The sequence below is a fragment of the Prunus avium genome, chromosome 3, assembly GCF_965620075.1.
Source record: "Prunus avium chromosome 3, drPruAviu1.hap1.1, whole genome shotgun sequence".
Taxonomy (NCBI): Eukaryota; Viridiplantae; Streptophyta; class Magnoliopsida; order Rosales; family Rosaceae; genus Prunus; species Prunus avium.
The window spans coordinates 9,561,183-9,577,776 of NC_142286.1; the positions used below are offsets into that span (position 1 = coordinate 9,561,183).

Below are 16,594 nucleotides of genomic sequence, written 5' to 3' on the forward strand. Positions count from 1 at the left end.
CTTTCAGAGAATGAAATATATCAGAAAATATTCAACCATATTGTTTGACTAAATCAACATAGCTACACATATAGACCCACAAGTATACCAAAAATTGCCCAGGATACAACCAAGGACGAACCTATAGTTTGGCAAACCTGGGCTATATAGCCTAGGTGGCTTCTTTTTTCTAGCCAAAAAAATAAAATCCTAGGCTCACCCTAACCTAACCTCATCTAGTTCTCTTAGTTAATAAAAAGAAAAGAGGGGGGGTGGTGGAAGGGGAGAAGAAGAAGCACCACCCTACCCTCGCATGTAGAGAAAAGAAAAAAAAACGCTCTTGTTGCTGTTGCACTCACTTTCAAAATTTAATTCAAGTGATCCAAGTTTCTATATTCGTCATGTAAGCTTCTCTCAATTTCTTGATGCTTTAATTTGAGGATTTTTTTTTTTTTTTTTAAAGTTTATGAAGTATCAATTAGGATTTGCAATTGGGGCCTCAGTTTCTGTTTATGAGTTATGAATTATCAAATAGGATTTGTAATTGATTTTATTGTTCTTGCTGTTTTTTTTTTTTTTTTTTTTTTTTTTTGTTATCAATGAAATCACACGGTATTGTTAAGTTTTCTATCTACTTAGTACCTAAATTTAGCCCACCCCATTTTAAAATCCTGGGTCCATCCCTAGATACAACTAGTAATGCTTCTTCCTATATCGGACTTTTAACATCTAACCATGGCCTAAAAATCTCTAATCTCTATTTTGCTGATGATTGTTTACTTTTTGCCCAAGCAACAACGAAAGGTCAATCTTCAAAAGTTTCTGGTTGGAAAGCAACTCTAGTTTCTAGAGTAGGCAAATTAACCCTCTCATAAATTCTCAAATTCTAAGTATGCCACAATACCTTATGGCATGTTTTCTTTGTTCTAAAATACCATTACTAAAGTCCTTCTATAGCATGGAATACTCTGTGTAAATCTAAGGACCATCTATTGGGCTGGAAGATGATTACACTGCACGATAATTGGTGGATTAAACTCATGTATCAAAAGTATCTTCTGAATTCTTCTTGTTTTGAAGTAACTGCAAAACCAACTGATTCAATAAAAACTATAAATCCCTACATCAGAACACATCTATTACGATGCACAGAGTGCGTCGTAAATTATCAATTATGACGCAAAACACGCAAGCACTAAAATCTAATTTGAACACAAATGTCTTTACTTGGAAATACTCCTACGCATAACACGGATGATTTAGTCAATTGGAATAATATTTCTCCTACTCAGTTGATTAACTATTTTACCATTTGTTGGAAAATCTAGGATCAACGAAATCGTTGCATCCTTCAAAATAAAACACCTCATTTGTTGGCAAGCCAATCATATTACTTTTTTTATTTTAAAAAAAAAGTAAGAATAAAAATGAAACAGCTTATGGGTGGAGTCCACCTAAAAATGATTCAGTTCTAGCTAATGGTAATTCTGCAGGTTTTATAATTCGAACCTCAAATACTAAACCAATTATAGCAGGTTCTTCTTGTTTGGGGCATAAATATGTTCTCCAGGCTGAAACAAATTAATGCACTTAAGCATGCGTTAAATTGGACAACTCGGTTAAGGCTGTCGAAAATACAAGTGGAAGGGGATTCTAAAACTTTGATACAAATAATTACCAAAAGGGAAAATTTACCTTGGGAGTGTGATGTCTATAGCGGATCATATTTGGCAACTCATGGAGAAGTTCTCTCAAATATTAGTTACTCACATTTACAGGAAAAGCCGATATTGTTGCGAATCTTTTAGCAGTGCCGGTCCTGAATTTTTCAGGGCCAGGGCAAAAGTAAAAATTAGGCTCATATATATATATATATATATATATAGAGAGAGAGAGAGCGCTTTAGTTGAGTGATTCTTCAAATATGCTTATTTGATAGACACCCTTGTAAAGCCCACTTCGTATTGTATTTCACTAATCCAAACCGTCTATTTTGTAGATACTTATTCAAAGATCATCTCTACAAAAAAATCAATTGAATCCGATATCATTTGACCACTCAATTAAATTATTGAAATTTTAATACTTTCTTAAAGCACCGTGTTCATTGATTTTATATGACACAATTGGATATCGAAACGGTTTCCGATTTGTCTAATTTTTTATAAGGATGATCTATGAATGTAGACTTAAAAATATATGGTTTGGATCATTGAAAAAATATTTGTAGAGAACCCCAAAGGGTGTCCTTATTTGAAGGATCGCTCATTAGAAGGGGACTGATATATATATAGGTACACCTTGATTTTTCCCTCTCATATTAGAGCCATTATCATAACCTTGTCCTCTAACACCATCAATTTTAAGACCAAGGGACTCTAGGACAGATTGCAATTCATTAAAAAGTCCTAATCCTAATGTATCCTTCACAATTAAAAACTCTAAAAAGTACTCTTCTATTTTTATTGGACTCTTTGACACATTCACACACTTTATTATCGAAGTTATTTGTTTCTTGTGACTTGAATTAGGAGTGCAATCAAGTATCACTGAAAAATATTTTGCTTGTTTGATTTTCTCAATGATTGCACTTCTGACTTTTAATGCCATCAAAGCTAGAGATACAAGGTACTCACACCAAAGGTTTTGAACCCACCTATTAATACAAATGAGGAAAATACTAAAACCCAAAATGAGACAATAATATAAAATATAAAAAAAGGCCCAAAAGGCCACAAGCAACCGAAAACCCCATCAAACTCAAGGCCTATCTATATGAACACGAGCAAAACTTCCCTCACAGCCACAGGACACAAGAAGAAATAACAAAACAATAAGATTAATGCTATTTGGACACACAACATTGACACACTTAGTGACACCCGCTGATGTGTCAATGTATTATTTGCTCTTCTTTTCTCCTTGGTTTCTGTTCAGCGAATGATACATTGACACATCATCGGGTGTCAACTAAGTGTGTCAATATTGTGTGTCCAAATAGCATTACTCAAACAATAAACTAACTGCCGACTATCAACTATCTCAAGAACAGCTTATCTCAAGAGAAAAATAAATAATAAAAAAAGAAAGAGAGGAGAAGGCCAAGCACTGAAGCACAACAACACGGACTCACTCTACCCCGCACACCAACTCCTCCTCAAGTCTCCACTCGTGCCGTGTTCGCATAACTTGGTCCAAGTCCGCGTCAATTTGATTACGGAGTTTATTCATCTTTATCCAGAAAGAAAAATGCCGCCCGTCAGCCTGACGCCACAAAACTAACGGACTCACCTACCGCCGTTATAACGTCGCAACCCCAACAGTTCCCCCCCCCCCACTTCCGCATTCCTCCTGCTCCCACGTATGACGTCAGCATAGATGAGGTGCGTGTCGGTCCGTTCTGCAAGCCCACCAACCCCCGCGAGAACAGTGGTGGACCCAGTTTTCGAATCAGTGGGTCCCACACACACATATATGATATCTCCTGGTGTTTTCATACCGTGTACCGGAGAAAAAGAGAGTTGGTGGACAACAGGAGATGGAGAAGAAGAAAGCCCCTTTTTTTTTTAAGTTTGTTTGTTTTTTCATTTTTCTTAGTATTATGGGTCACCATCTCACCAACTCTCTCTCGCTCTCCTTTTTTTTTTTTTTGGGTCAAGCCTCCCTCTCTCTCCCCCTCTCTTTTTCTCTCTCACTCTCACTCAACAAAAAGCAGACAACGTGACAAACCAAAAAAAAGGGAGGAAAATTGTGTGCCACCAACTCTTATCATCACTTCCATTCCATGCATTTCTAAGCAACACTTTTCTTAGTGTACCACCTCATCTCACAAAACAAAAGGGTAGCACAGTAGAGAGAGAAAAGAGAGAGAGTTGTCATGGTCAAGGATTGAGTGGTGACGTGGCATGTCGTGACTGGAAAAGTTGGGTAGCACGGTAGGTGAGTGACAGATGCTCTCTCTCTCTCTCTCTCTCTCTCTCTCTCTCTGGGGGCTTCGGCTATACTTAGTTGGCAACCCACCTCTGACTTCTTAAGAACTCTTCTTCTGTCTCCCAATAATCTCCCAACCCAATATACCCAAAATCCTTCCTTTGCCCTGCCCTCTTCTTCTTCTTCTTCTTCTTCTTCTTATCTCTCTCTGTCTCTCTCTCAACTCCGATCAACAGTACCCCTATATTCCCCTCCCTGCTAAAGTACACCGGTAGCAGCACACACTCCCCAAATTCACAGGTAAATTTTCTATCATATCATTCCCTATTTCATTCTCCTCTATTTCTCATATTCGCCAGAACGGCACGGCGCATTTTAGCCTCAACGGTTCAGCGCATTTTAGTAGCACTAGTGGATTTTAGCCGGACCGGCGCATTTTAAGACTAGGCTGATCGTGGCTAGAGATCCGTAGCGGAAAAAAACATAACGCGAGAAAGGAAGGAGGAGGGATTTTTGAACTTTTATTAAATCCGACAGTGCACCAGCCAGCGCGTATGAAAACAAAAGAAGAAAGAAAGGAACTAGAAAAGGAAAGGGATTGGATTCTAGTTAATTATACCCCGAGGAAGGCGCACGATAGCCGAGGAGCCAAATCCAAAATTTAAAATAAAATGCTAAAAGTGTGTGCGTTGGGTGGTATGCAGGTGAGCCAGGCGGTGGGGCCCAGAGAAGGAAACGCGCGAAAAGATGGTGGTCAACGTGAGCGTGAGGGCGTCAACGCTGGTTAGGCCGGCGGCGGAGACGCCGAAGCACGCGCTGTGGAACTCGAACGTGGACCTGGTGATCCCGAGCATCCACACGCCCAGCGTCTACTTCTACAGGCCCAACCAAAACGGTGCGTCGTCGAACTTCTTCGACCCGGCGGTGCTCAAGCACGCCCTGTCCAAGGCCCTCGTGCCATTCTACCCCATGGCCGGCCGCCTCAAGCGCGACGACGACGGCCGTATCGAGATCGACTGCAACGGGGAAGGGGTGCTGTTTGTCGAGGCGGAGACGAGCTCGGTCATCGATGATTTCGGCGATTTCGCGCCGACTCTCGAGCTCCGGAGGCTCATCCCCGCCGTTGATTACTCCGCTGGGATATCCTCATATGCTCTCTTGGTGTTACAGGTATAAATTGTATTGATGTTTTTTTTAATTATTTTTTTCCCGGTAAAGTTTTGGAATGTTCGTATATCGTATTGTATTTATGGTTTGTTTTGGTGAACGTTCGTAGTATCGTTTATAACACTTAACAATAAAATAAAAATAAAAAAAGAGAAAAATCTTGGGAGGGAACGGGGACCTATTCAAACGAAGTGTCTATATCATCAATTGGTCAACCTATATCATTTTTTGTTTTTTGTTACAAAAACTAAGGATCACATTTATTGACCTATATACAAGGCATTTACTCGCCTAAGGTAGGTAAGTCGGCCGCGGGTGACTCATAGTAATTGATTTCTATAGATAATTGTTTTCTAAACTTGTTCGTGTCACATACATTGACCGTATCACTCACGTAAGTGGGACTCATAGGTATTTACCCACCTTTGAAAAAATGTGTTAACATCATCACCAATATTAGGTGAAGTGCACATCTAATCTAATTGGTGGGTCAAGATGGTTAGGAAATCTGGTTTAACTTAGTAATTTGGTGTGATTTTGGGTCAGCAGCCTTTTCTCCTTGGATTGGTGAGAGTACATGGGACTTTTGGCTTTAAGCCAAAGCGATAGGGGGATGGAGAGTGTAAAAGAATTTAGTTTGCTCACATTTCACAACAATTATTTTCAAAGTTTGCTCACATTCCAACCAATTATTAATTTCCTAGTTACATTATAATACAGTCAATACAATCATGGTAATTTCCATGGATCTCATTTCAGGAAACTATTGAAAACTATAGCTTTAAAAAGTCTCCAAATTCTTAAATTAATTTATATATATATATATATATATATCAGTTATTCTCTTATCCGGATGTCTGCACGTTATTATCGTGCGGATCCTATTGTAAACAGGCAAAAAAACAGAGAGGGATAGTACAAAAGACATGGCGTGCGTACAATAATAACGTCCGGATGTCCGCATAAGAGAATTTATGTATATATATATAAAATAAATAAAAACTATATAGATTTGTTGCCCCATTATTCCCTTGCTAGAATCATTATATGGATAAAGTCAGATGTGTGATTATTAAATATCATGTCTAAGCAATCATGTCTCAGAAGTCAAAATAGAGAAAGTTCAAAAAACATATTTAATAGGAAAAATGTGCTGTTCAGAAGTTATTATTGAGATTAATTATTTGTTGAACATTTCAATAGTCTGACCACCCAAGTTATATGTTTCCTTAAAGTATTAAAGAAGCATCTTTCAAGGGTTGAAATAATATTGAAAGATTGTTTGAATATGTCACCCTCTGGACTTGGTTGCATGATTCTTGGTGATCAATTGCTAACAATCTGTTGTTGAGTAACACTGAATGTTTCAACCAATTGACCAATTGGAATTGTTGAAGAGTTGAGCTTAAGGTATGGTACTCTTTGCAGGTCACGTACTTCAAATGCGGAGGAGTGTCCCTTGGTGTTGGAATGCAGCATCATGCAGCAGATGGATTTTCTGGTCTCCACTTTGTCAACACATGGTCTGATATGGCTCGCGGCCTTGATCTTACACTTCCGCCATTCATCGACAGGACATTACTTCGTGCCCGGGATCCACCGCAGCCTGCATTCCACCACATCGAATACCAACCTGCTCCGCCAATGAAAACCCCTCCGCAAAGCACAAAACCTGGCGCTGATAGCACAACAGTCTCCATTTTCAGATTGACGCGGGAGCAGCTCAACATCTTGAAAGCCAAGTCCAAGGAAGCTGGGAACACAGTTAGCTATAGCTCATATGAGATGATGGCGGGTCATATTTGGAGGTGCGTATGCAAGGCACGCGAACTTCCCAATGATCAAGACACCAAACTATATATTGCCACTGATGGAAGATCCAGACTGCAACCCCCACTCCCTCCTGGTTACTTTGGCAATGTGATTTTCACAGCAACACCCATTGCTGTCGCAGGGGATCTCCAATCAAAACCAACATGGTTCGCAGCAAGCCGCATTCATGATGCTTTGGTTCGTATGGATGATAAATATCTTAGATCGGCTCTAGACTATCTTGAGCTTCAGCCTGATCTGTCAGCCCTTGTTCGCGGTGCTCATTCTTTTAGGTGCCCTAATCTTGGGATAACTAGCTGGGTTAGACTGCCGATCCATGATGCTGACTTTGGTTGGGGTCGACCCATTTTCATGGGACCTGGTGGAATTGCATTTGAGGGGCTGGCTTTTGTAATACCAAGTGCAAATAATGATGGGAGTTTATCAGTGGCCATATCTCTTCAATCTGAACATATGAAATCATTTTCCAAGTTGTTATACGACATATAAGGAACCGACATGCCTGAGGAATTTAGTCCGGCTTGAATTACTTCGGGCAGGTCATATTCAGGTTTGCCATATTTTTCTGATGTGGTCTTTCCGAGTGCTCTTTTCCTCGTACATGGTTTATGTCAGTGGGAATACTAATGTCTGAAATAGGACATATGTTGTACACATTTAAGGACTTTTACAACAATTGTATTACTCATTGATACTGAATTTACAATAAGTTTTAATTTTGTTAAATCACAGAGATTGCATAAAGAATATTTGCCTGTGCTAAAGCTACAAACTGGTACAAGTTTTGGAAATTCTTGTTTTATGCAAGAACAGTTGTAGTTTTATTTCTTATATATTGTGGAAACTGCATTAGCATAGCTAAAAGAACTATACTAGTTTGTGTTTTTTTTTAGTATAAGCGACAGTCTAAACTACATGGAAATGGGGGTTTTCTCTCACACACACAAAGACCACAAGTCTGCAAGTCAATGCCCTTTTCCACTGGGCTAGACCCGTTGGCATACTAGTGTCTGCTTAAACTTATATTTGAGAGTGTAAAAAGGTTCAACACCACAGCACAAATGTGAGGCACAGAGCAGAGCATATTGCTCAACAGAACAGTCAATTAGTGTGTCATTTAAGAGCTTTGGTGTGGAAGTTTAGCTTAATTAGTGCAGCTCAGCCTAACACTGGTCATGTTGATTCACACTTAAATCCTTTTCCATTTTCAGAGAGATCTTCACTCCTTCCTTACATTTCGGGATTAACACCGAATTGCAGACACCCGCCTTAATCTATAATCCTTCTACAATCAATATTTTCCTCTGCCAAGAATTTTGTTCATACAAGATTGTACATGTGTTTCCTCAATTTCTTAAGGATAGCCCCACTGACTTCAATGTTGAAAGACACCATACTGGTGTCTGTTGGAGGAACAACAATTAGTATTACACTAATAATTTAATTTAACAATTAAATTAAACAATAAATAAAATAATTTCAAGGCAGTAAAATAAAAACTGAGTGGTTTTTCAAATAGAGGCTTGCAGATTGCAATGTCCTTGAAACATAATTTTGCCCCTACTCAGTACTTGTAGTTATGCAGGCGTCTGCTCCACCAGGATACAACTATCTAAAATCAAAGTCCTAGCACTAGGGCTTTGATTTCTGGCTAAATCTATGTGTTTCTCTCAGGCTATGAACATGAATGATGACTTTGAATGATATCTGCGTTTTTGATGTGTTTAAACAAAACCTGGGCTCCTGTTTATATAGAGGGCTGATACTTGTTGGAACAAGTATCATATAACGGCAAAACCCAATCAGACAAACTTATCTGATATTTGAATTTTAGAAAATAATTCAATTAATTAATTAATTAATTAACTTGGAATTAATTTAATTAATTGGGTTTAATTTTAAATCATAGAGCCCAAAAGGCCAAAGGCCCATCTTTTGATTAATTAAATATATATTATTTAAATATATTAATTAATCATTGACCCAATTAATTAGGCATTGACTCAAAGGCGAAACCCACAAGCTACTCACTTGGGCCACTTGCATAGCCCGATCGAAACTATTATATTCCAAGAGTAAGTCTTATAAAGACCTTCGGAACTCTAGTTTTCCAATATGAGACTAATTTCAACTCAAACATATTTGCAATGCCTTGCAAAAACCAACAGTGTCATCTTGCTATAATAATATACACCTCATAACACACTTATGTTTCAGGCTATTGATCCTCTAATATCTTTTTGATTCTTTGGTTTTGCTTTGAGGAGCTCATTTCTTTCCAAATTGGTGGAAGATGATAATTCTGCAACAAGGAAATGTGTTGAAGTCCTGTTTATAATTGCCCATTATTCTGTGAGAGAGAGAGAGAGAGTGCATAAACATAAATCACACCACATGTACAACCAATTTAGTAATGAGAAAGTACAAGAATAGCACAATAATCCTGGTACAAGCTCACAAGCAATTTCTGAAAACTTACCAACAAAAAAATCAACACTCATCAAATTACAATCTAAATTATAAGTAAGGGTGTCATAATCCTATTAAAAGACTAGGTATCAAAGGATCTTCCAAGGACACTCAAAGGGAAAGCTCAAAATCAGCCATCAAGAGGTAAAACACCAAAGAAAAAGGGAGAAGAACACACAATTGACAAACTAAAGCTTCATATTCAATACAAATTTCCGATCGATCGGAAACTTGTTAGAGCAATTGAAAGAGAAGAATAAGAATCAAAGCAAAGGTTACTTGCAACCTGGTTTTAGTGAAGAGAAAGGGCTGTTGGGGCCTTGCTATCAATATTGGTGCACCACTTCTCTCAGTTGGGCGTGGCTTATGAGCAATATTTGCACCCCCATAAACTCCCCCTTTCCCTTTCTGCATCTTCCTTGCCTCATCCATTTCATGTTTTTCTCCACACAGCTTGACCGCACCGTCCACACCTGTATGCCTCACTACTATAAAATGTTCATTCAGCGCAACAACAAATGAATCATTTGCAAATATAAAGGAATTCTTACCATGAAAGTCTCGTCCTTGTCCAATAGGCCTTGAGAGGTTAGCACCTTTTTGATCATATTCTAACTTGAAGAAGCCTTTGAGAGCCAAGCTTGATAGGACATGAGAGCATGAGATGAACAAAAACCATGCAAGTAATTTCATTCCCTTCATTTTTCGTATTGGGAGAGGAAGTAGGGAGCTAGGGTTGATTTGGTTTGATCGGATAGGGACAAACTGTTAAAAGATTTAGGCCTTAGGGATGGTAGTTTCTAGCATTTGAGAGAATCTTAAAAGAGTGGCACAAGCACCATTGCAGCTGTAAAAGGAACTCAGAAAATGGTAGCGTCAAAGAGGAGCAATTATATAGGCACATTCCCAAACCATGACATTTTGCTGTGGAGTGGAGGTATATTTTGACACAATAGTTGTGTTTGACAAGCTTAGCACATGACATGATTTTTATTTTTATTTTTATTTTGCCGAAGTTGGGAAGGGCAGGGGGAAAACTCACACACACGGGTATTATGGGGACTTGAATCCAAGACCACTTGGGAGCACACCAAAGGCTTGGGCCAATCCTCCTTTCAAGTTTATGAGCACGGGAAGTGTACAAACTGATTCAAATATCTATTTATATTGGTCCTAATATTTTTGAGCAACCAAGGGAGTAGTTGTGTCTATTTGGGTTTTGCCTTATTTTGGAATTGTAGCATGCATATTACTTTTCTTTGCTTAGTGATGCAGTTGGTATTGGTTTTTTATTTCCAGCGATTAGGGGCTATTAGTCCTGTTTAGTTCTATTAGTGTTGTCTTCCTTCATTTGATTTTCTAGTTTTGATTCAAACAGCTTACAAAACCTACACAGATTTGATGTCGTTATGATGATGAGGGCAATTTGGAAAGTTTATTGGGGAATTGTAGGGAGAATTAAGGCTTCCTTGGTTGGACCTGATTTAGTTTTGCCTATGCAGAGGCTGCTGGTTGTTTCCATTGTTTGGTCTTCTCTTGGGGCCGTGCTCTTAAAATAAAAACTCATGTTATAAAGACGACGAATACACATCACTCTTTTGTTATCTGAGAGATGAGGTATTGGAATTTGAAATTTCTTTCCTGGTCTAAAACATTCGATTAAGAGAACTCACCGAGTGTGAAATTGGAGCTATTTGAGAGATGAGTTATTCAATTTTTAAGCGACTCTATTTATGTAGATTTTGAGGCCACAAGTGTTTTGGTTCAAATCGAGTGTTAATTGGACTTAAAATGAATCTTTGTAAAAATTGACCTAACATTTTAAGTAAAAATATTATTGAAAGTCAATTTAGTCACAAGAGTTAGTTATATTGTTTGTCAATGACTAAAAAGGGTGGTTGGAGTTGGAGGTTGACGGCGGCAATCACCGGATTGAGACGGTAGTTGCTCACAATCGTCGGAGTTGGCCAACCGGAGAACATTCCTTATGGTGTTTGGCCGGAGGCTGGCCTCAAATAGTAGCCAGGGAGAAGTGAGGTGCTAGAATTTGTTGGTTTATACATGCATGGTTGACAATGAGTGCAAACTTAGAGGGGTAAAATGTAATTTGTCCTTTTTGTTTTTTTCCAGATAATTTCTTCTTTAAAAAAAGAAAAAGGCAAAATGTCACTTTTGGTCTCAATGGTTTATCACTTTTATCACTAAGGTTCCTGTGGTTTCAATTTGAATCAATTCAAGGATAATTCTCAATTTCTGTCAAAAATTTTCAACTTAATGCTATTTATTGAGGGGCAATTCAGTCTATAAATTATTAAAAATGAATTCCTTTTAAAAATAAATAATATAAATATAAATAATAAAAAATTAGTTTCAAAATAAAATAAAACATCTATATCCCTTTTTCCTCCTAACCTCCATCAACAGTCCCACCCAACCCCAGCCAGTTATCACCTCCTCATAACCCAACTTAAATTAGTTTAAAAATAAATTAAATAAATTAGTTTAAAATAAATTTAATTAAATTAAAATAAAACATATCTTATCGTATGCTATTGGCACAAAGGTGTTGGGAAAGTATTAGAGTGACACCTCTATGACTAGAGGTGTCAAAAAGGACGGGCTAGCCCAGCACGGCACGAGCTCAGCCCGTTTAAATGAAGCACGGCACGGCACAAGCACGAATATTAATGGGCCGTACTCGGCACTGCACGAAAATTTGGGCCGGGCCGGGATCAAAAAATAGGTCCAATGGACCGAGCCGGCCCATGGCCAGACATGGGCCGGGTTTGGCCAGAGCCTGCTTCAAGCACGGCATGAGCCCAAGCCTGGCCCATTTAGCTTCTTTTTTTTTTTTTTCTCAAAAAGTCAAAATGCAATAATTTGACATATTATGTCATTGTTTATATGTGTTTTTTTTAAAATCATAAACATATATTTGATGTCTTTCATTTTAGGGAAATTACTTGGGTCCTTAATTAATTAAACATATCAACTACAAATTAATTAAACAACATTGGACTTGATATCTAATCAATACATATGACATATACGCTTCTCTTATAATCAAAGCAAGACATTTCTTCTCATATAAAATAATAAGTTGTTTAAAGATGAAAAGTTGAAGTGGACTTTGTGGAGTTGGACACTTTTTGCCCTCCACCCCTTCATATTGTTTGGATGTTTGATTGATTAATGTTTTCAAATAGTTCATCATTTCTTGCCTCTAATTATATTTTTAATGTTTATAATTTGAATTATCTAGTGGAAAAAAAAAACAAGTGAAAAAAATTCAAATTAAATGGGTTGGTTCTTGGGCTCGAGTATGGCACAAGCACGAGAACGAGCACGAGCACCAGCACGAGCACCGTACGAGCCCGACCCGGCCCGTTTCAATGTGGACATGGGGTTTGGGCCGGGCCGGGATCAATGATTTTATTAAATGAGCCGGCACGGCACGGCCCGATAAATTAAATGGACTGACCTGGCACGGCACAAAAATATTAAAAGCACGAGTTTAAATGGGACGGGCCGGCCGGCACGGCCCGTTTGACATCTCTATCTATGACCATGAGAGAGTTGTGTTTGACTCTTTATTTTAGAAAGAATTTTAAGGCCCATTTACAATTAATCATCACTGTCTGCAAGTGCAAATGGGAAATTGAACAAACTCTTTATGCTGAGGAAAAATAAAGAATAAAGAATAATTACGCTTGCTCTTCATCATTAACTGCCTGCAAGTATAGGGAGGTGGTGGCTGGTCGGGGTGGGGTGGGGATTGTTGGTGGGGGTTGGAGTTGGGAGGTTAAGGGTGAGAGATGTTTTATTTTCATTTAAAAATTATTTTTTAAAATTTATATTTGTATAGTTTATTTTAAAAGGAATTAACTTTTTAATAATTTGTGGACTAAATTGCCACTCCACAAATAACAAAAGTTTTTAAAAATTGACTGAAATTGAGAATTGTCCTTGAATTATTTCAAATTGAAACCACAGAGGTGAAAATGACCAAATTGAAACCACATGAATCTTAGTAGTAAATGACTAAATTGAAACCACAGGGATCTTAGTAGTAAACCTGATAAACCATAGGGACCATAAGTAAAGTTTTGCCAAAGGAAAACTTAGCAATGCTCACCACCACTAACCTAAACTAACGACGTCGTCTTGAGCTGGCAAGCGTTCTTCTTCAGCTCGCGTTCGTTCTGGTTCTGGTTCTGGTTCTGGTTCAGTTCAGGTCGCTAAAGCTCTTCTTCTCCCCATATTAGCTGAAGGCTGAAAGCTCAGGTAATATTTTTTTTTGTTTCTCTCCTCTCTTTGCTTCTCTCACTTTATTCTCTATTCCCTTCTATCAATTCAGTTAGGATTTTCTTGAGTTCGAATTTTGTGGGTTTTCAATCTGAGTTTGTGGCATTCGATCTGAGTTTTTTGGCCATGATTTTCTAATTTTTCTTACCTAATTGATTCATTTGAACCTTACATGCAGGGGATACCATTTCCAAGGGAAGCCAACAAACCAGTCCCTTCCTAGATCTCCAATCAAATCCTACAATTAAAAAGTATGGATTCCGATACACCTGATTCCCAAACCGTAACCACCGAAACACCTGATACCCAAACCGTAACCACCGAAACACCTGATTCCCAAACCATAACCACCGACACACCTGATCCCCAAACCGTAACGACTGACCTGGAAACCCTAACCCTCTCCACCGATCCATTGACGGACCAGTTCGGCTCCCTCAACGACGTGGCCCATGAGCTCGCCTCCCTCCAGGACCTTGCCACGCGCGGCTCATGGCGCTCCATCCTCGACAAGGTGGCCCGGGCTCGAGCCCAATCTCTCCTCCACAAACCCCACGACCACCTCGTTTATTTCACCTACAATGTGCTTGCCTTGACTAAACTACGCAGGTTCCCCGAAGCCGCTGCCGAGATCGATTCCTTAGAGGACCTCGACAGCTCTCGCTACCAGTACGAGTCGTATCCAAAAGTGTACCCAAACCGGGTTGGGTCCATGGTACCCTTCTCCCTCCGGTGGCTTTATGCCTTAATGCCCATCAAGTTGGGCCAGCGACAAGATGGTCTGGACCGGCTCTACTGCTTGTTAGATTTTGTACGGAGCAAAATAAAAGAAAAACAAAATAATGGGAGTGTCTCTGTGTGGAAGAGAAGGGAGGTGTTTGTAATGAATGGTATAATTGGGGTCCATTTGAGCAACAAGGAGGTATCTGTGTGCTTGAGCTTGATCAATGACTTGCTTAACCATGATTACACGGATCCAGTTTTGGTGTCGAAACTAGGGTACATTCAGATGCAAATGGGAGACTTAGAAGGAGCTAAGAGCTCCTTCAACGTGGTCCAAGGATTGGTGGAGAATGAGGGTGATGCGAGCAACGAGTTTAAGAACATAGTAAGTAGGAACAAGGCCTTGGTGTACATGGTGGGGAAGGACTATGTGTCCGCAGTGAGGGAGTATGAGGAGTGCATTGAGAGGGAGCATAACGACATCGTGGCCATCAACAATAAGGCACTTTGCTTGATGTACTTGCGGGACCTGTCAGATTCGATCAAAGTGTTGGAGAATGCCCTGGAAAGAGTGCCTACGGTGGCATTGAATGAGACCGTTGTGGTGAATTTGTGTAGTATGTACGAGTTGGCTTACGTTAATCATTCTGATATTAAGAGGACACTGAATAGCTGGATTGCCAGGGTTGCTCCTGATGATTTTGATTCATCATCTACAAGGATTTGATTATATAGGTAGTTTCACACCTTTCTCATTTGGGCTTATGGATTCTAGTGTGTCACACATTGTTGAATGAGTTTGGAGTTTTTAGGATGAGATTGAGTTTTTGATAAGTGTAACTTGATTTGAAAAGAATTGTCCACTTCTTTAGATGTTTTATGAGTTTGGAAATAGTGATGATCAATTATATTTTATTGAGTACAGAGACATGCTGGCATTGCATTTTCTAATTTCTCCTCTTCATTATAAGATTCCCAAATTAACTATATGACAATACGTTCCTTTTAAAAAATCAGACTTTGATAGTTGTTCAGTTTGGTTTTTATTTCATATCTTGATGTGTATTGAGTGTAATTTGATTGAAAGCGTATTGAGTGTGATTATGACTTCACTGTATAAGTTGTTAGATATGGAACAAATAAATCTTTTGTTATTCTTTTGGACTTCATTATGGGTTCGTAATTGTGCTCATCGTTGAAGCACTCTGTTATAGATTTGAACTACAGTCTATTATCGATTTTTGAGGTACGTGGTTTGTGATTGAACTCCCCAAACTCTGCTGAAATCTCAAATGCGGGCAGATACGGTTTCCTAGCTGTGAGGCCTTGGGAAGGGTTAAACTGCTGAAAAACTCCTTTATCATGCAACTGCAGGGCACCAAAAATGTTAGGAGGAGATCCTATGGACATGGTAATGGAGCCTTGACATTTATGTGAAATTACTGTTGCTCATCTTTGGGCTAGGCAGATGCTTGTTGCTTTGAACCAAATCCAGAATACCATGCGAGCTCTGTAACATTGTTCCCAAAATTCATCCTCCACCTGCAGATTTCGTTATACTAGTTGGACTGCAGAACTAAATGTTTGATTTGATAAATTGACTGAAGAATTGTCAGTTTCTTTATTCATTTGAAATGATTCAAATTTCTGCCCTAATTTTTGTTGACTTCTGTAGACATAATTAACAGCAACTGAGGGGCCCATTGTATCTATTCTGGTTTTGCCTAATTCTAGAATTGTAGCATGCAGATTGGTTTCTTGGCTTAATGTTGCAGTTGGTCCATTATTTTTCCGTTGGTGTCTTGCGTAGATCCTAGTTTTGCCAGTTTGTTGCAGCCTCGCTCTGCCTGATGGTTGTTCCCTTTTCAGGTTAAACCTATTTGTTATGTTTCTAGAAGCACATAGATGATTGGCTCCAGCTTGGTCTTGCTCCAGAAATTGATTTGTCTATCTGGTGCTTGCTATTGATTGATTTTGGCTTTGTATTTGAATTTTTTACCATGTGTTCTTGTGGTTAGGTCTTAAATCTTTTATTCCTTAACCCAATTTTGCAAACAATTCTTGTCAGAAGATTATACAGTTGTTTGGAGCTTAAAACTTGATTTGATTGATAGAAGTTACAAGTGAGAAGAATTAGAATGAATTCTTTTTGAAACAGAATCACTGAGATTTGAACGATATTTGTAGA

General features: G+C 38.8%; 2 protein-coding genes across 2 annotated transcripts; both read left to right on the plus strand.

Moving 5' to 3' along the window:
- The first annotated feature begins 3,822 nt into the window (after nucleotides 1–3,822).
- LOC110774314 (shikimate O-hydroxycinnamoyltransferase-like) lies at nucleotides 3,823–7,635 on the plus strand. Its single transcript, XM_021978855.2, has 3 exons — nucleotides 3,823–4,209; nucleotides 4,614–5,079; nucleotides 6,505–7,635. Exons 2-3 carry the CDS (start codon nucleotides 4,657–4,659, stop codon nucleotides 7,396–7,398), a joined length of 1,317 nt encoding a protein of 438 aa, XP_021834547.1. The 5' UTR covers nucleotides 3,823–4,209; nucleotides 4,614–4,656; the 3' UTR covers nucleotides 7,399–7,635.
- Nucleotides 7,636–13,489: 5,854 nt separating this feature from the next.
- On the plus strand, nucleotides 13,490–15,330 carry LOC110774305 (Tetratricopeptide repeat (TPR)-like superfamily protein). Its single transcript, XM_021978846.2, has 2 exons — nucleotides 13,490–13,662; nucleotides 13,862–15,330. Exon 2 carries the CDS (start codon nucleotides 13,937–13,939, stop codon nucleotides 15,131–15,133), a length of 1,197 nt encoding a protein of 398 aa, XP_021834538.2. The 5' UTR covers nucleotides 13,490–13,662; nucleotides 13,862–13,936; the 3' UTR covers nucleotides 15,134–15,330.
- Nucleotides 15,331–16,594: the final 1,264 nt, after the last annotated feature.

What these genes read in the sequence shown, in the direction of transcription:
- LOC110774314 (XM_021978855.2), top strand. Translation starts at nt 4,657, where the DNA reads ATGGTGGTCAACGTGAGCGTGAGGGCGTCAACGCTGGTTAGGCCGGCG. An exon ending in ATGCTCTCTTGGTGTTACAG is followed by an intron (nt 5,080 to 6,504) that starts GTATAAATTGTA and finishes TACTCTTTGCAG; the next exon opens with GTCACGTACTTCAAATGCGG.
- LOC110774305 (XM_021978846.2), top strand. Translation starts at nt 13,937, where the DNA reads ATGGATTCCGATACACCTGATTCCCAAACCGTAACCACCGAAACACCT.